The sequence below is a fragment of the Protopterus annectens genome, chromosome 6.part1 (assembly GCF_019279795.1).
Source record: "Protopterus annectens isolate FY-2018-M chromosome 6.part1, PAN1.0, whole genome shotgun sequence".
NCBI lineage: Eukaryota > Metazoa > Chordata > Ceratodontiformes > Protopteridae > Protopterus > Protopterus annectens.
Genome location: NC_056738.1, coordinates 518,588,236 through 518,608,527, shown reverse-complemented (window position 1 = coordinate 518,608,527; position 20,292 = coordinate 518,588,236). Strand labels below are relative to the sequence as shown.

Genomic DNA, 20,292 nt, shown 5'->3' with positions numbered 1-20,292 from the left:
CAAAAGTTCATCCAACAAAGTGAGATTGGAACAGGAGATTCTGCATCTTGTTCTGGTAATAAAGACCACAGAGAGACTGTGCCAGTGAAACCTTTTCCAATGTTTCAACAGAAGATTATGTATTTGGGAGATAAACAGGAATAAAACCAGCAACTCGGAAAATGACAAATAAATATGGGATTACAAAGTATTAGATTTGTGAAACATGACAGAATAAGAAAACCTGGAAATATTGGACTTTTAACTTCGCTAAACTTGTAGGTGAAGCATATGCCCCATTTCATGTCATTAATATTTGGAAGAACACTTGGGACAGTGTAATAGGAGCATACCTCTCAACTGTCCAGATTTTGCCTCATATTTTTACTCCTTTCCTCATAATTTTCATGGTTTTATGGCAAATCATTGAAGGCTAAACTAACTAAATAAAAACAGAAATTTGAGTTTCGGACTTATCTTTTGAAAAATACTTAATTCAAAACCTGTTATTCTAGCACCTTTCTAAGTTTATAGAACAATATTTAAAATCAGTCCCCCCCCCCCCATTATTTCTGGCCATCTTTGTCCAGATTTCATACGATAAAAGGTTGAGAGGAATGACCAAGTAAAACAAGTGCAAGCAAGTAATTTCTTGGCATCCTCATCTCAAACACTTTTTAAGCAGGTTATGTAAGAAAAAGAAACGTTACACATTTTTTGATTGTGAACTGTATCTTTATGCAGCTTCTGTTTGGTCAGAAAGTCACAGCCAGATAAAGCATTATAAATGAATTTCCATACATCAAAAGCTTGTTGCATGTCTTGGCAAACTATCCCTATAAATTTCTCAGTTATATGTATGATCAGTCTCACTATCAATAAATCCTACCAAATCTGGATGCCCAGTGCTAATATTGTAGCTCTCTGGATTTCTAGCCTTTTTCATTAGCTTACATTACTCAAACTTTTCTACACAGGCACAACTCCTAAACCAGGGAGAATCCCTTTTCCCTCAAGATCATTTACAATGGAATCTGTGGTACTCGGCTCTGTTTAGCAATGCCAACAGTGTGATGTCTACATTGCAAACTGACTTCTCAAATACGTTTTACATCTAACTACAGTGTGCAAAAGTTTTGTTTATGCTATTTCCCTGATCTATGTGCAGTGTAGGGTATGGAAAAAAGCCCCACCCCAGTGATGAATCCTACCAGAGTGGTAGCTGGATTACTTTCAATTTGATTTGACAAGTCAAAGGATGAGGACTTGTATTCACTTAAACTTTAGTTAAAAATTAAAGACAAATGCAATACCAGCTGCAAGACAGAATACTATTGCCTAACATTTGAATAATGACATCTTATTCTTGGTGGCAATTCTACTTGTCTGGCCCGATAGGGAATTTGTTACACAGTTTGGGATTTTGTTTCATATATACACCTTGCGCAGCTAAATCAAAAAACTTACCAGTGTCAAGCTGTTGCATGACTTTTATTAAAAAACCCAGAGAACCTTCCCATGTCAATCTCCACTGCCTCTACATTGTCACTCTTATTACCACCTACACCAGGGGTCTCAAATTCATGGCTCTAGGGCCTTTGGCAGATTTCAAAAAAAGATAATTACAGATTATGGAAGCAATTACACTGCATTCCTTGCTGCACTAACTACCTTTCTTTTTGCTTTGGTGATTATGTCCCTCCATCTAGGGTGTTAACCCTTATGCAATCATCCTGGTCGTTTGAGTGATGCCCCCCAACCTATACCCTTGCCTCTGTTATATTCAATCAAAAACACCACAATTAAAATAATAAATTAATTAGACATGGATACACCAACATTCAAATTCAGTTTGGAATACTAGCCTGCTTGTTATGTTCTAATGTGGTACATCATAGAAGTATACAATTACCTTCACTTATTACAAACATACCAAGTAAAATATAATCTTACTAGCAGAGTCTAGGCTTTCCCCTTTACATTTATTAACAAGCGCCAGTTCCACTATACTAGTCTAAATTCACATTCCCACAAAAAAGCACACAACATACCAAGTCTTCCTCAGACATTTTAAACCTTCTCTCTGAAGGTATACAGTATACCAACAATTTACTTCCTAAATATTCAACACACTATCTCATTAAACTGTTTCAACCTAGTCTAAACCTAACCAGAGCAGGCCAGATTCACACAAATCAAAAATCTGTATCCAATCAGAACATCTCTTTCCAACAAAATAGGACACAAAATTTGCCCTATTAAGACCATTAGCATTAATATCTGGACACTACAGACATGGCCTACAGGGAGAAAAGCTCCAAATTGCAAAAAAAATTAAGAATAATTTTATAATCTTCAAAAATAAAACAAAAACATCTATTTAAATAACTAACAAATTAGACAATATAAAATACTGGTTAAGAACTGATACAAGTTACAGGGCAATCATTTAATATTTAGAGAAATTGTAGACAGTTTGTAGAGAAATTAAAGGTAAGTTAGTCTAATACAAATAGGAATTGCAATATGAAGCAAAGGAAAAACAGGCGTATATCATATTTACAGAAAGTCAGGAGAGAGAATTAGATAGCACTAAAGTAGTAAGTGATGAAGGGAGAGTAAGGAGGTATAACGAAAGAAAAGGTACTTGTTCACATTTATGGATATAGTTTATCCCGGTTTTGAGCAAGAACAGATTGTAACTAGGATGTCTTTCAGAGTGGTTTTGAAAGATGGGAAGGAGGGCAGAGGGCTGATTGATACAGGTAAGGAGTTCCAGGCCTCAGCAACTTTGTACGATTACAGATAATGCCGACCAGATTTGTTAGGTTTGTAGACAGACAGGAGTTTTTGGTCACTGGATAGCAATGGCAGACGGGGATCATAGCGGAGTAGAATTTTTTTTTTTTAGTGCTGGACAGGCACATTATAGCTGGTAAAAAGTTGTGCAAGTGTTAGTTGATGTGACATCGCTAACCAGTTAAGGCTTTGCAGAGCTATACAGTAGTGGGTTCTAAAGGGGGTATTTGCTACAAATTTAGCAGACTTGCTGTAGCATTTTTCAGGTTTTAATTTTTTTGAATCCTGGAGGTTAGTTAAGGCTGGAACACCACAAAGACTGGGGGAGAGACATAGTGGTAAGGGTAGTTTTAGTTGCATGGGTGTTAACATTTTTGGCTCTGTAAAGCATCTTTAGTTTTTCAGGAGTTTCTCTTGTGCAATTTTGTATGTGCAGGTCGAATGCAAGATTATCATCCACCACCACTCTTAATAGTTTGTTATAAGAAGGAACTTCAGTGGTTGTATTACCAGGAGAGAGAACTTTAAAATTTTGTTTTTTCATGACAGAGGGATTGGGGGGGGGGGGGTAGTTTAATCTTTTGGGTTAAGCGCGAGTTGCAAGTTAGAAAGCCCTGTTTCAGTGGCTGTTAAAGCTTCCTGAGTAATTTAAAAAAAAATAAACACTGAAGCACCTGCCTGTAAGAGCCTTTTCAAATTTAAGGTGAAGGAAACAAGTCTTAGACCGTTCTGATGAAGTCCCGATCATTATAAGGGATGAAAACGCTCATTTTATTAAAACTTTTTAAAACTTAGCTGGTCTAAGACTAGTTTACTTCACCGTATATTTGAAAAGGCTCTTATGGGCCTTTGTCTTTCGCTATGCCTCACAAGTTGTCAACTATAGGAACCACAAGTGGGTACAATACAGTTGTACAAGTCCTGCTTAACTCTAACAGTAGATGCTCGTAAAGCACAATGCCTTACTGGCATACAGGTAGTACTGCCCTGCTACCCTAATCTCAGTCAGCCTACCAAAGCTCAGAGCTCCTTCCCTGCCTGTGTGTGGATGTGATGGACCAATCACCTGAGTGTACAGGGACTGCAATTCAGACCCACAGACAGAACACTGTTTTCTACAGTCCAAAAGAAAAAGATGGAAGTTCAATCTTGCAAAGACCTGCTGTTCCAAACCAAAAACCACACAGACAAAAAACAAAAACGGCTGCTGGGCATAACTCAACAGTACCTCCAACATTAACGTATATACATTAAAAAAGGGGGGATGGTGGGTGGGCACTTCCAGTAAGGCAGTGCGTTTTCCAAACATCTACTGTTACGGGTAAATAGGACTTGCACAACTGTACTATGTTTAATAAACACACTGCCTTACTGTTATATGGGTAGACTCCCAAAGCTTGCCCAGCCTGGGAGTAGGAAGGATAAAGTTCCAGAAGCCCTGCGAATGGCCTTAGCAAAGCCTGGAAAGGCTATCAGCTTGTAGTGCCTAGTAAAGTTATGGACAGATGACCAAGTTGCTGCCTCTAGACTACATCAAGTCCAGTCCTTTCCAATAAGCAACTGAAGAGGAAAAGGACCTGGTGGAATGAGTGTCTCTCTTACCTGGATTTGCCTTGCCATAGTGGGTGAATGTGGGTACCTTGATAAAGGCATTCAGAAAGGACAAGTCCAATACCAGTCTCCACAACAGCTCTTTGAGAACCAAGAAAATTCTGGAGTAGAAACCTTTCACCGTTTCTAGAGGAGGGACTGTTGTATGACCCCACCCCCCAAGAGTCCAGCATCTGTTAGAGTAAAGGAAGGAAAAACAAAATATCAACTGGCAGGCGAGGGGGTGCCTCTCTGAACTGAGGCAGATGTTCTTCCACTGCCACCTGTACCCCTGCCAGCAATACTGAGTGATTTACTGCCAACTGACACTCAGGTCACCTTATAGAAAGCTAACTTCTGAAACAAGGCCCCGGAGGGAAACTTGGGAAAGACTGGTGCCACACCTCTGCATTGCTATAGGTTGGAAGAGTGGGTTATCCTTTTTAGAAAATGAACCCCTCATTAGGTTTGATGGCACTCTCATTTTGCCATTTCATTTTGTTGCCTTGGCTTTTGTTCAGCTGGGACTTGTTTGTGTCACCAAAAATTATCCTGCTCATTTGAGAGAAACTTGGAAATATGGAACATTTTAGACACCCTTGCATCAGTTTACCTCTGTCATCCTACTGTTAAGAATCTGATTAGCTGTTGTACCAAGCACACAATCAGAATATAGTGGAGCATTCACAATTTTTAACGCCGCAGAAAAGTTTTGACTGTACAAACAAGCATACCCCATTGTCACCAGAGGGGTTGCTGCATTTCAAGAAACAGAATCAGGCCCCTCCAATGCACTCTTTAAACATGTTCAGACTCTTTAGAAACACTGGACACAATATCTTTGATACAGACTTTTTACTCAAAAATAACTTTGATTTGACATGGCATTGCAAGGTCTGCTCCTTAAGCCAAGCATGAACTGTTAATAGCAGCAGTCTGCATTTAAAGTGGAACCTGTGTGTTGAGAGACAGCCTTACAAGACTATCTACAAATATATAGAGCTGAGAGCAGAGTATATTTTTTTGTATTACAGAGCTAAATTGTTGCTTAGATATCTGTTGTCTTAGTGTTCTGCAAATATACAGAGATCAGTATATATATTTTTTGGTTTTATAATTTGCACTCTGATCTTGGTTGTAGTTTAAATTTGGTGGCTTTTGCAGTGCCCGCCCCACTGTAGATTTGATCTAGGACACTCCCCCAATCCCATCTCTTTACCGCATTCTACCTAATAAACCCTTTCTGCACTTGTTTTTAGTCCTTTTTAATTTAATTACATTTTTTCAAACTGTGTGTGGACTAATATTGCTGCATACTCAAGTGTGCCAGCTTGCACTGCATGTGAATTGTTTTTACTACTCTTTTTGCTACTTTTCTGGAAAAAAAAAATTGCAAGCCTGTTTCCTACCTTTCCTGTAATTAGTGTTCCAGATACAGATTTGCTGTATCCAGGACTATTTGTAAGCTTCTGAGCCCCCAAGCCTTTCTGTGTTGGAGGGAAGCCTTCTAGCTTATCAGTGGGAGTGGTAAGCACTAGGTAACCTGTCTACCACACAGGGAGTGGTTCTGGCCCAGAATTTATAGTTATTGGCCGTTTGGGCGGTCTTCCATCTCTCTCAACTTTCTGATTTGAAAGCCTGCATTTGCACTTTTCTGTCCTGTAACTCCTGGGCTCATCTCATTTGCTCACTCAAAAAAAAAAAAAAAAAAATTATCTGCTTTTACTGTATTTGTGTTTCTTCCTACTTTATTTTGCTTTTGCGTCATCTTAAACGTACTCAATTGTATTTATTACTGCTTGGTGTAACTCATTCTAAGCCTTTTAGTTTTAGCACTTGGGCTTCAGACCAGTTGCTTTACATTAGGAAGGTTTGTGGCCTGCACTGTGGTGGCAGGACAGGTAGCTTACATCCTTCTAAGTTGGGAACTGCTGATTGAGGGCTCAGTGTCTGTTATTCTAAAAGTGTATTAGTTCTGGTTTAAGCACTTGGGCTTCAGACCAGTTATTTTACATTAAAAGGGTTTGTGGTCTGCACTCTTGTGGGAGGAGAGGCTGGACTCTGCCCTTCTGAGCTGGGAATTTCTGGTTAAAGGCTTATAGTGCCTGCATATTTGAACTGCTTCTTACTGAAATTGGTACACCTTGTTTGCTGTAGCATAGACTAGATCCAGGCCTGCTGAATCCAGCTTTGTTTGTATAACTTGAGCACTAATCCAGGCATTCTTTAAAGTATTCAATTGTATTTATTACTGCTTGGTAGTAACTTGATTAAAGTGTAGCTATCATTCTAAGTCCTTTGGATTAAGCACTTGGGCTTCAGACCAGATGTTTTACATTAGGAAGGTTTGTGGCCTGCACTGTGGTGGCAGGACAGGTAGCTTACATCCTTCTAAGTTGGGAACTTGTAATAGGCAACTATCGTCAGGCACACTGAAATCCCGCTCACCAGGCTGAACAAGGAGAAGGTCACGGTGAGCTGCCTGTCAGGCGCTAGGATCCGACACATAACACAAGCACTCAGGTCACTCCAAGGCAAGTACAAATATGACTCGGTCATTGTCCATGCTGGTGTGAATGACCTGAGACATACCTCCCTGGACTACATGAACAGACAGAGGAGCTCTCTGAGCATGTAGCCCAGGCCGGTATGACCCTGACCTTGAGTAGCATCTTACCCTCACCAAGAATGATGCCACAATATGAAGACAAGATGATCAATTTCAACAATTGGCTTAAGTATTGGTGTCATTCAAAGGGGATCCAATGTCTGTCAGCCTGGGATGACATGCTCGACAAGCCACGATGCTTCGCTAGGGACGGCTTGCACCTGTCACCCCTGGGCTTTCAGATATTGGCAAAGGCTCTTGGTGCCCCCATAGTGCTTTTTTTAGTCAAGGCTCAAAAGACAAACCCACCTCCATAGGTATCACAAGGGATAAGAAACTAAGAGTAATGCTACTCAATGCCAGAAGTCTAAACCTCAAGATGCATGCATTCGAAACTCTCCTTAGCATGGAGAACATCGATATCTGTGCAGTAACAGAAACCTGGTTCAAGGCTCCCGACAGCACCCCAGCACTATCAGGTTATACCTCACACCATGCTTTTCAGCCCCGAAACATGGACCGAACCACAAAAGGAGGGGGAGTAACAATATTCATCAAAGATACCCACACCTCCAGGTTGGTGGCACAGCACGAAGCATCAGAGACTATCCATGTGCAACTAACAGTGGGTAAAACTGCCTTCCAGTTTATAGCCTGCTACAGACCACCCTCCCAAACCCAGGAACCCCACTCGGCCTTCCTGAGAACACTGGAAAATATGAAGGTCTCTCCAAACACCATTATATTGGGCGGCTTCAACTACCCAAACAGACTGGGAGCATTACTTTAGCTCCAACACCGTAGCCCAAAGGTTCCTAGAATTTATAAACTCAAATGCTATGGAACAACTTGTTACCACTCCCACAAGAGGGGAAAACATACTGGACCTGATCATCACCAACATGGGAACTATGCTCCAGACCAGAAATGTATCCCTCACTGGTAAGATCAGACCATAAAGTAATCTCACTGGATATTCACATCCCGACCCCACCCCCTGCCCTGAAAACCACAGTGAAAAACTTCTCTAAAGTAAATTTCACTCTCCTCAAAACAGAGGTGGAATCCTTCAAAGCCCCCGGGCCTGTGGAAAATACAGCCCAGACAGCAGAATCCTTTATAAATGCATTCTATGAACACCTTCAGGAATGCATGGATCATGCAATCCCAAATAAAACCAAGACCCAATCCTCCAAAGGCAGACGTCCTGTCTGGTGGACCCCGGCCATAAACAAACTATACAATAGAAGGAGGAAGCTACTACATGATAGAGCAAAATCCCAAAAAGGGAAGGCATCTCTGATCAGTATTAGCAAAAAACTATGGGCACTCATAAAATCGTCTAAGGCCAGCTTCGAGAGAAAAATTGCACAGGACACTAAGGATAATCACAAGGCTTTCTTTAGTTATGTTAGGAACCTGGGTGGGAATTCCCAGATATGCTCAGAATTAGTCCAAAATGACAAAAAAATACACCGAACCCACAGACATTGCCAACATCCTAGCTGACAGGTTCATCACAAACTTGTCTCCACCAAAAGGGTAAATATCTATCCCAGCAGAGTGCTGCCCCCCTGACATCTCAGATGCTCAGGTAAGAGCTGCCCTCTCCAAAGCAAAAAACAGCATCAATGGGACCAGACGTTGTCCCGGGCTGCGTCCTACATGAACTCCAAGAAGAGCTAAACCCAAACATAAAACTACTGTTCAATCTCAGCCTTACTATAGGATATGTACCCAAAGAGTGGCGTACAGCAACAGTGGTCCCTCTCCACAAAGGTGGTGCCTCAACGGATCCTGGAAACTTATCGCCCCATAAGTCTGACTAGCTTGGTCTGCAAAGCTATGGAAAGGATCATCATGGACCTCAAAGATATTGGAGACCTACAGACACTGGATCCTACCCAGTTTGGCTTTGTTAAGGGCAGATCCTGCCTCTTAAACCTGGTTGATTTCTTTGAAACTGTCACCAAGGCCATTGACGAGGGGAAGGTGGTCCACACAGCCTACCTGGAACCTCGCAAAAGCCTTCGATACAATAACCCACTCGGGCATTATAGATAAGCTCACCAGCTTAAATATAAACCCCTATATCACTAGATGGGTTGCAAACTGACTCAAGGACAGAACCCACATGGTTAGAATCGCTGGAGCCCTGTCAGACTCCAAATCAGTTACAAGTGGCATCCCACAAGGCTCAGTCCTGGGATATCTCTTGTTCGGTATATATTTCTCGGAGGTACAGGCCAAAACAGAAGGACTGTGGCTGACCAAGTTCGCAGATGACTGCAAACTAGGTGCCATAATCGACTCTCCAGCCGACACAAGCATCCTCCAAAAGAGCCTCATAGAAACAGACAACTGGTGCCAGAGCCATGGCCTCAAGCTAAATGTCAAAAAGTGTATAGTCATCCCCTTTGGCAAAAACAAAGTGCCCACAAATTACCACATAGGTGGTAATCCATTAAGTACAGAAGAAGTAATTAGGGACCTGGGGACCCAAGTTGATAGCAATCTCTCATTTGACAACCACGTGGCCAAAGTGGTTAGAAAAACATTTTATATAGCCCACCTAATCATGAAGGGATTCACATCTAGATCAGGGGAGGTCATCGTGCCTCTTTACTCATCCCTCATCAGGCCCATAATTGAGTACAATGCCCCTTTTGGGATGTACCTTACCAGACACCTGCAGCAACTGGAAAGACTCCAAAAGTACCTCACCAAGAGGATCAAAGGGCTCAAACAGATGCCATACGCTGCCCGGTTAAAGAAACTCCAGCTCTACTCAGTGGCATACCGCCTGCTCAGAGGCGATCTGTGCCTGACGTACAAAGCCATGTCCAACCCGGAATTAACGGACATGCTGCACCTCAGAAAATCCAAATCCCATCGAGCTATGCGCTCGAGAGACTTGAACCTCAGCACTGAAATAAATAGGACATGCTGGAGGGAGAGATTCATAACCCAGAGGCTCCCTTCACTCTGGAATAAAATCCCAGTCCAGGTTAGGCAGAGTCCCTCATTGACTCTCTTCAAGAGGAATCTTGATGAGTGGATGGGAGATCATAGGTTTACCACGGGTATCACTTCTGTGTCCCTGTTAGACAAAGGCACAGTATACTAACCTCGAAAAAGGGCATAGCAAAATTAATTTAAAATGGGTGGCGAAAGCCAAACACACTCTGGCTAGGCTTATAAATGCCCTAGGGCAGATAGCCTAGTATGAATCTATGAACCTATGCCTTCTCAGTACAGAACCAGTGACTGCTGCCCTGCAAGATGCTTCTAGGGCATCAAAGTCACACTGCAGTGTGTGCTTGCCAACTTGGCTTGCAGAATGCATAAACTTTTGCAATTCTTTATTTTCTGCACAGTCTGTAAAGGTTGCTATTTTTTGCTTAATAAGTTCCAGAATATGCTGTTGGTACTTCAGCATGTGAAACTGACAATTCAAAGCCCTAATGGCGAGAGTTGCAGAGGTATACTTTCTTACCCAATCTGTCCAAAGCTCTGGAATCCCTGCCCTGTGGCTCCATAGTCGAAGAGTCTAATGGCATACCGGACTCAGAACGGGTCTCGGTAAAGCCCTGTGAAACCAGTGAAGCGAGCATCAGGGGATGCAAAAGCGCCTCACTGAGTACCGGCAAACTAGCTTAACGGAAGGGTCGTCGACAGCTTTGGACCTGTGCGGTCTGTCTCTGTCTTTATCCTAACATTTTTTTCAGAATAAATCGGTAGTCAGATGGCTTACTGAAGCCATTTTGGAATACGGAGATAGAGAACGAAAGAATTTAGCAACAATAAGGGCCCGATGACGAATAGTTTGGGCGTTGAACAAGGCACAAAACCAACAGCGAGGTACATCATGGTCTGGCCCTAAACAGGTGACGCAGTAGAAATGGAAATCTCAGTGTAGTATTTGCTTTCCACAAGCAAGACAATTGTTAACTTTTTCTGACATCTGTTAGAGCAAGAAAAAAGGATCCCCAATGGGGTACTTAGCTTTAGACGACTTCAGGATGATTCAATTCGTAAATGAAAACTCAGGTAGCGGCCGACCGGCACTCATGCGAACTGCTTCTGCTTCGGGCTCCTCGACAAGAAAGACTGATGTAAAGGCATCGGCTGCCTGTTTTTATACCCCTGATGACCTGATGTCAGTCCTGGAGTGACAGCATCTGACGCAGAAACACTAAGTCTCTGGTGTTCGAGCCGACTAAGGGCTACCTGTAGGCAGATAACCAGAGTGTGATGACTGCAACAGTGAAACACAAAGAACATCATGTGCATCCAGGAGGAGGAAAGGGAAGAATCCCTGACTAGAAAGGCAAGAAAAATACAGCAGAGCAGAAAGGGGAGAAGGGAGGGAGTGAATACTGCAAACAATGAAGAGGACATCTACTGTTAAGGTAAGTTTTTACACAACTGTACGATGTCCTTCCATATCATTGTTGCAGTATTCCTTACATAAGGGAGTACAAAAGCTCGAGGGGAAACCTGAGTGGAAGAAGGTACTGAAGAGCCCTTTAGAAACCCATGCTGGATAGCCCTGGCAAAGCCAGCTCTTGCTCTGGAAATAAACTTGTAATGCTTAGTGAAGGTATGGATAGATGTCCCAGTACCAACCTGAACGATGGAACCGATGTACTGTTTTTTGAAAAAGGCACCAGAAGAAGCAACAGCTCTGTCAGAATGAGCCTTTACAGAACCAGAAAGGCATTTACCATAAATGGAATAACAAAAAGAAATGGCCTTAGAAATCCAGGAAGATAAGGTTTGTTTAGAAACTGCCAAACCCAAAAATCTGGGATGAAAGAAATAAAAAGTTGCTTATATTATTTGGATAAGACTAAGGCTATTTGCAAATATCTAAGCTGCCTATACGAATCCAAGGTGCGAAGAACCTTCTCACTAGTGGACTGCAGAGAAGGAAAGAGGGTAAATTAATAGACTAAGAGGCAACTCATTGACCACCTTGAGCAAAAAATAAGTAGGAGTATAAAGAGACACCTTGTCCTTGTGAAAAACTAAAAAAGGAACAGGCATAATAACCTGAAGTGCAGATACTCTCTTAGCTTCAAGCACAATGCTGATGGAAACTGAAGCTGCAGGCTCAAAAGGAGCCAGTGTCAATTTTTCAGAAACAAAATTGAGTTCCCAGCAAGGCAGAATAGGCCTTCTGGGGGGGGGGGGGTCTGATATGAAGAATGCCTTAAAAGAAACTGATCTCAAACCTAGAGGCGGGTCAAGGGAAGACTAGCAGAAATAGCTGAAAGGTGAGCTTTAAATGAAAAATATGCTAACCCAGCATGGAGCGATTCAGACAAATGACAGCTAGATGTATTCCCACTCAAAAGGATCCTGGTTAAAGGTAAGATGCCAAGCAGAACATTTTTTCCATTTGGATGAATATGATTTCCTGGTAGAGGGTTTCCTGGCCTCCTGCAGAAACCGAAGCACATCCTCAGAAAAGAGATGCTTAAAAAGGATCAAAACCCTATCACCCACAGCATCAGTTGAACAGTAAAAAGTGAGGATGGATAAGAGACCCCTTTTTCTTGTGTGAGAAGTTCCACCCAATGAGGTAAGTTGTGGCGACTGCCCCTGGCTAAGTGAAATACATTGCAAAGTCTTACTTTATCTTCTGCAGGATCCTCATAATCAGGGGAAGGAAAGGAAAGGCACAGATAAACAGCCCTTTCAAGGGAAAGATATAGTGTCCATCTTCCAAGCCATAGTACTTGGGATTCTGGAACAAAACAGAGAAAGTTGCCTGTTCAGAGAGGAGGCAAAAAGATCTACCTGAGGAATACCCCACTGATGGACAATGTCCAGAAACACATCACTGAAGCATCCATTCGTGAGCCTATGTGCTGGACCTGCTCAATGAGTCTGCCACTATGTTTTGATCTGAAAGAACGTAGATAGCCTGAAGAGTCCCTTGATACTGGACAGCTAGGTCCCAGACCTGAAAAGAAGGTACGACCGTGTCTCCCTTTGCGTGTTTACATTCTACATCAGTGGCATTTTCTATGAAAACCTTGAGGGGGCCCTGGTAGAAAGAGGGAATGAAATGCCTGAAGAGCTAAAAGAGAGCTCTCATCTCCTTGATGCTGATGCAATTTGACCTCTGATAGGGAGGCCAGAAAGCCTGGAACTTGTGAGAACCGAAGGAAGCTCCCCACCCCCTGTCTGAGGCCTCCAAAAAAAAGAGTTCTTGAGATGGGAGTGGAAGTTAGAAAGGAAGCCCTGGGTTTAGAGAAGGCTGATGAATCCAACACTGAAGCTCGGGTATGAGACAGGGAAGGAAGGAAACTAGGAAATACAGTGGATAACAGTGTTGAAGCTACACCGACTTGAAGTACCACTGGAGTTCTCATATGGAGCCTGACTAGAGGCAGCATAGGAACAGTGGATGCCATAAACCCTATAACGCTGACAAAATCTCTGGTTCTGAATGAAGCCAGAGGAAGAAGGGATTGGAAAAATGTAATCAGAGAGACAGCCTTGAGTACAGGCAGGGATACCAGCAAGGGAATGGTCTAGATCCTGCAAAAGAGAAAAACAGGACACTGAGAAGGAACCAGAACTGATTTTTGAAAGTTTATTGTGAACCCCAGGCTTTGTAAACAGAGGCAAACAGTAAATTGGAGGTCCTGACGCAGAACCTTGGGGAATGAGCCTGAAGGAGCAGATCTACACAAGGAACGATCCAAACTGCTCTCATAGGTTCATAGGGTAGTACTAGGCTAACTGCCCTTGCGAGCCATTTCAAGCCTAGCCAATTATCCCTTGTGAGACTCAAACCCTGCACCTTGTGTTTCTAAGGCAAACACCTTAATCATTAGGCCACCCTCCCAACCCAATCCGGCAAAGACAGCAGTGAGGCATTTGGTGAATACCCTTGGAGCAAGTAGAGAGGCCATAGGAAATGCAAGGAAGACACAAAAGCTTCATGGAAAAGGGATGGATGAGGACATGTTGAGGTAGGCATCCTTGAGGTCCAGAGATACCATGAAAGCATCAGAAAGGAGGCAGAATAAGATTTGAAGGGGCAACATCTGAAAGGAGGAGAACATTATAAGAGGGGTTGAGAAAAGTCCTGAATGAGTCACCAGGTGCCTTCCTTCCTGGGAACCAGGAACATCCTATAATTAAAACCCTTCCCCTTCCTTTGTAGGGAGCAGAATTTGAATGACTCTCCTGGGCCAGAAGAGCCTGAAGCACTTCTGGAAAGAAAGGAAGTTGTCCTGGAGGAGGTTGTGGGATGTCCAGAAAGGGAGGAAGGGATTTCCACACCACAAAAAATACTGCTGGTGAATGATGGACAAAACCTAAGAGACTAATGTGACCCTTAACCAATTGGGAAAGGACAGGGAAAGATGGAGACGAGGGAACCTGGCAGATGGATAGAAAAAAAGCAAATTGTCAGATGGATCCTAGTTTGTCCTGAAAAAGAGGCTTCTGAGAAGTAAGAGTCTGAGTAGAGCAACACACCTGAATCCTTATAACCTTTGTATGGAGAGCAAGACTGTTTGTGAACAAAAGCAGACTTTGAGGGATTACTCCTCTGAAACAGAGACAGGAAAAACAAAAATTATGTTTCAATTCCTGCAAGGCTTTGCCCTTGTCCTGGAAGGACTCCATTCAGCAACAAAACCAAAAGTTTTTTTTTTATAAAGAAGAGCATCCAACAATTTAGCTTTAATGACAAAGTAAAAGGCTGAAGATGAAGCCAAGAGCAACACCTCAGAAGAGAACCAAATGCAGCAGCCCTAGAAGCAACATCAGCTGCATCATAACTACACTTAAGAGTGTCAAGTCACTTGAGAGGTAGAACCCAACAAAGAAAGGAATGAAACCTTCCCTTCAGATCAAGGAGGTCAGAAATTACCTGAGAAGCTTAATAAGGAAGGGCTAAAACATACCTAGCCATACAAGTCTGGTAACTGACCACCCTAAACGCCAGAGTGGCAGCAGTAGAAACATTTTTCCCTAGATGTTCCATGGGATCCTCTGTCTTTTGTCTGAAGAAAGTTTACTAGAAGGCTCGTCAGAAGCGACAGACATTACAGAGGGATCAGTAGAGGGACATTTGTACAGAAATTTACAATTAGGCACCTTGAAAATTCTGTTATAGTTCTTGGGGACTGGAGACTAAATCAGGAGCAACAGAAGCTGCTGAAAAGGTATCCAAGAGGGCAGCCAAAACTGGAAAAACAGACTGTTTGAGAGACTCCATCTGGAGGAGTTCATAATGCTTCTGAGCATCTGAAACCCAAGAACAGTCCCACCTGAAATAGTCCAACAAGAAATAGTGTCCACAAAAGAGAGAGTTCTTCTAAAGGAGAATATGAAGTAATAGAATCCTCTTCCTGCGACCCATAGTCCAAAGGAGAAGGAATTTGAAGAGAGTATCCCAAGGATTCTTCCCCAGAATTCAGATGTTCAGAGGACTCGTGGAAAAGATGACTAAGTAGGAGCAGGCCCAGAGTCTCCTCGAGATGGCTTTAAAGTCGTTAAAGCATTAAACGCCCCCCCACACACACACACACACACACACACACACACACACACACACACACAAGTACGATCTTGCCATTCATGTTGGAGATATTTGGCAGCAGGGGAAATACACTTTTTATTTATTTTTTTAGGGTCATCTGCAAGAAGAAGAAGAAAAAAAAAAAAATCGCCAGGAGGGTCAGACCGCCTGCCGACACTACCAATGTAGTAGGAATCTCCTCCCAAGCTAGAATATGCAGAATCACTCTCAGTCCGTCAAATATAAGCAGCTGAGGTTCCCCCTCAGTATCTGGAGCAGATGTCTGTAAAGCCTCAAAGGACGTATGAGAAGTCAGATCCATGCCGGCCTCTGAAATAGATGCAGAAGAGGAATCCAAAGCAACAGCACAATCCTCTGGGCTTTCACTAGCCCAGAGAGAGGAATCTACCTCCCACACCAACATTTTCTCTTTCTGGATGACATGCAAACTCAAGAACAAAAGTAAAGAAGATATAAAGAAACCCCAACTGAGCACTTACCTGAAAAAATAGCCCAATAAACAGCACAGAAGAGCATTCAGACCAACGTTCAATGATGGCATTTAGACTGGTGGCAAAGAAGTTCTAAAGGTATGCATGTCCGCACATCACCTTTACGCCCTACGCTTTGCGTGGGGAGCATACATGTGATGTACAACATCTATAAATTCTAAAGGCTTTGGTATACTAGCTGGACATTGGGCTATATTTGGCAGGAGATCCCTTATTTAAAGGATACTGCAACAGTAATATGGAAGGACATTATCAGACCGAATCTTTCCAAATCAGAATCCCTGTGTGGTTGAACAGGGGTGTGAGCACCAGCATTACTCATAACCCTGCCTGAACAATGAATTTTGCCATTGCCAACAACTCCTATGAAAACCCAGTCAGAGACTTTTGCCCTGAGACATGGAAGGTCTTCTGTCTCTTTTGAATTACAAACGCAAGTGGGGGAATCTGGGAGGGGATGTAAACACTAGCAACAGATTCAACACTCCTGACCTCTCCTGGACTCTCTCGTACCTGAACCAGGCAATGGTACAGCCTGACAGAACATGTCTTACTTTCATGAGATGCCCAGTTGTGGTAATACCACCACACCCAAAGGACCTGGAGGCAAAACAAAATTTATTGGTTTGATAGCCTGCTTAAGGCTACTGCAAAATCACAAGCCATAGGTGGAGACATATTTCTGATTATAGGTGCACAAGGGTGGATGGTTGGAGTCACCAAATCACAGTCCATCAAGTCAGGGGATAAGAAAACTAGCCAGCTCAATTTCAAATGCTGGCTACAGAATCAGCCCAGTCGAAAAAAAATGGACAAACCCACTATTCTCTCTCTAAATAGCAATCTAAAGACCATTCCTGAATACTGCACTGAGAAATGACAGCATTTTAGTAACACTGTTCCAAGCACAAAATACATGCACAAAAGTCCCTGGATTTTGTAAAACAAAAAAAAAAGCTAGTTTCATTCCAAATGAATGGATATAGCCTAAAACAGTATTACAAACAAATAAATCATAAACAGATTAAAAATTCTGTCAGAAATGTTAACATATAAAATGGTGCCAAAATTGTGATGTTAAATAAAAATCGTTTACAATGCTGTAATGCTGCTCAATCACTTGAATTACATTATAATTATAACCCTATAGAAAAAAAAACTACAGTATCAGCAAGTTTTCTTGTCAAAACTCCCAAATGAAGCTTTAAATTAATGGCCCTTACTGTGCTAATCAAAGACAGAATTATTTACAAAATTTCCAATCAGGAAAAAAAAAGGAAAAAAAAAAAGTCAAAGCAGCAGAACGCAATATTCAAACACCGACAGAAAAAGCAGGAAGAGGAAATAAGAACCCCAAAGGGTTTCTTATCAAGATCAGCACCTGAAATATGCAGAGAAAGGAGCAGTCTTCTCAGAAATCCTTCTCTTACTGTGGCACTAAAAATCAGATAGGTGCCGTATATGGGTCTGAAAGGCAGTCCCTGTACTAACAGGTGATTTAACTATCACAACCAGAGACAGGCAGGGGAGGAGCTCTGAGCTTTGAAAAACATGCAGCTCTAGGGTAGCAGGGCATTTCTTGAACATCTTAAATGCTGAAGCCTATACTTGGATCCTATCTTGTCACTTGAGCCCCACATAGGCAGAAGTTTGCATAAGGTATTTTATCAACTGAAAATCAACTACAGAATTAATCTTCAGTCATAAAAGGAAAAAAAAAAAAACAAAAATGCATTTTTACAAAACAATGAATGTGCCTTACTTCTATCACACTGATCTGATGTCATCCATGTCACTATTCCTCACTCTTGGGTCATGGATCAGATATCGGATCTGAGCAAGCTGCTTTACAGACAGCTTCTAGGCTCAAGCTCCTCCCAATGCCATGATCCCCTTGCTGCCCTCTAACCCCTCAGATATAGTTTGCTGTGCTCAGCATCAGATGTGATTCTCTGTCTAGAATCTCAAGTGGGAATAAGTACCTTAAAATTCACTTCCTTTTGGCTTAATTTTTTTTTTTGTTATATATAGTGTTTGGTAGCTTACTATATAGTTATTTTGTAGGCAGTATATAGTCCCCTCCTCTCCCATTTCAGTGTTTGACTGTTGTTGGTGTTGTGTTTTTGACACCCCTTTTTGTTTAACCTCTGTACCGTTAGTGTTATAGCTCTCTTTTTTAGTGTTGCTGACTGTTACTGTTGGTCCTTTCCAGGCTTTTTGACCACAGCATTCCACCTGATTAATGACTTTGGTGCATCCCTTAGGCTTTGGTAGTTACCTGCTGTCTTATGTCAGACAAGCCTGTTGGGTTCAAAAAGGTGCTCCTTGTGCAGTCCGAAGATGACCATGTCCGAATCGTATTAAGAGTGTCTTTGTCTGGGCCCCGACCACCTGGAGGTTGAATGCGACATTTATGCCGGATTTAACCTCAAGGCCTTGGTCGAGTGCCAAAACAAACTTTTGTTAAAGGGTATGGTCTAAGGGGGTCCATGGGCCCAGTCCCCGACCAAGCCTGGACCCTCCTACCACAAGAGGAAGGCTACCTCTCTTCCCAGATTGTCTTCCTCAAAAAAGGCCAAGCTGTCAGATCCCAGCTCTTCAGATCAGACTCCAGCCTCATAGTTTCATAGTTTCATAGTATAGTACTAGGCTATCTGCCCTGGGGCATTTGTAAGCCTAGCCCTAGAGATGTGGCTTTCGCCACCCCATGTAGTGGTACTAGGGTGTACAGAATAAATTTAGAATACTGTGCCTTTGTCTAGTAGTGACACATTGAAGGACCCCTTACTTATTAAAATTAGTTTACTGTGCCTCTGTCAAGTAGCGACACAGGGGTGACCCCCGGAGTAAACCTACGATCTCCCATCCACTCGTCAAGATTTCTCTTGAAGAGAGTCAGTGAGGGGCTCTGCCTAACATGAACTGGGATTCTGTTCCAGAGTATGGGAAGCCTCTGAGTTATGAATCTGTCCCTCCAGCATGTTCTATTCATATTTGTACTGAGGTTTAAATCTTTGGCTCTCGTGGTTCTAATGGATTTGGATTTTTTGAGGTGGAGCATGTCCATCAATTCCTGGTTGGACATATGTCAGGCACAGATCACCTCTGAGCAGGCGGTATGCTACTGAATAGAGCTGGAGTTTCTTTAGCCTGGTAGCATATGACATATGTTGGAGACCCTTGATCCTCTTGGTGAGGTACTTCTGGGGTCTCTCCAGCTGTTGTAAGTGCCGGGTGAGGTACATACCAAATGGGGCATTGTACTCATTCATGGGCCTGATAAGGGAGGAGTATAGGGGTACGATTACCTCCTTTGATCTGGATGTGAACCCCTTCATGATAAGGTGGGCAAGGTAGAAAGTCTTTCTAACCACTTTGGCAACGTGGGTGTCAAATGAGAGGTCACTATCAACTTGGGTACCCAGGTCTCAGATTACTTTTTCCATACTCAGTGGGTTACTGTCTATGTGACAATTTGTGGGTACTTTGTTTTTCCCAAAGGGGATGACTATACATTTCTTGGCATTCAGTTTAAGGCCATGATTCCGGCACCAGTTGTCCATTTCGGTGAGGCCTTTCTGTAGGATATATGTGTCAGCTGGTGTATCGACTATGGCGTCTAGTTTGCAGTCATCTGCGAACTTTGTCAGCCACAACCCTCCCATGTTTGCTTTCACATCTGAGAAGTAAATGCCGAACAAGAGGGGTCCCAAGACAGAGCCCTGTGGGACACCACTTGTGACTGGCTTTGAGTCTGACATGGCTCCCGCAATTTTGACTTTATGGGTTCTGTTCTTTAGCCAGTTTGCAACCCATCTTGTGACATATGGATTTACATTTAAGCTGTTTAGCTTGTGTATGATTCCTGAGTGGGGTATTGTGTCGAAGGCTTTAGCCAAGTCCAGGTAGGCTGTATGGACTGCCTTGCCCTCATCAATGGCTCTAGTGACTGTTTCGAAAAAGTCAACCAAGTTCAAAAGGCAGGATCTGCCCTTTACAAAGCCGAACTGGGTGGGATCGAGTGTCTGCAGGTCCCCAATGTCGTTGTTTAGGAGTTCCATAATAATTCTTTCCATAGCTTTGCAGACCAGGCTGGTTAAGCTTATGGGGCGGTAGTTCCCAGGGTCTGTAGTGGAGCCTCCCTTGTGGAGTGGGACCACTGTTGCTGTACGCCAGTGTTCAGGTACATATCCTGTAGTAAGGCTAAGGTTAAATATCATTTTTATATCCGGGTTTAGCTCCTTTTGGAGTTCACG

At 42.7% G+C, this 20,292-nt stretch overlaps 1 protein-coding gene across 1 annotated transcript in view; it reads right to left on the bottom strand.

The window, feature by feature from the left end:
- NBEAL1 (neurobeachin like 1) overlaps window positions 1-20,292 on the bottom strand; it is a 2,263,075-nt gene that overhangs the window by 2,240,739 nt on the left and 2,044 nt on the right. Inside the window, exons 2-3 of the mRNA XM_044075407.1 lie at window positions 15,706-15,973; window positions 14,477-14,549 (exon numbers count right to left, since the gene is read on the bottom strand). Coding sequence (XP_043931342.1) covers window positions 14,477-14,549; window positions 15,706-15,973 — 341 coding nt within the window. The remainder of the gene's footprint in view (window positions 1-14,476; window positions 14,550-15,705; window positions 15,974-20,292) is intronic.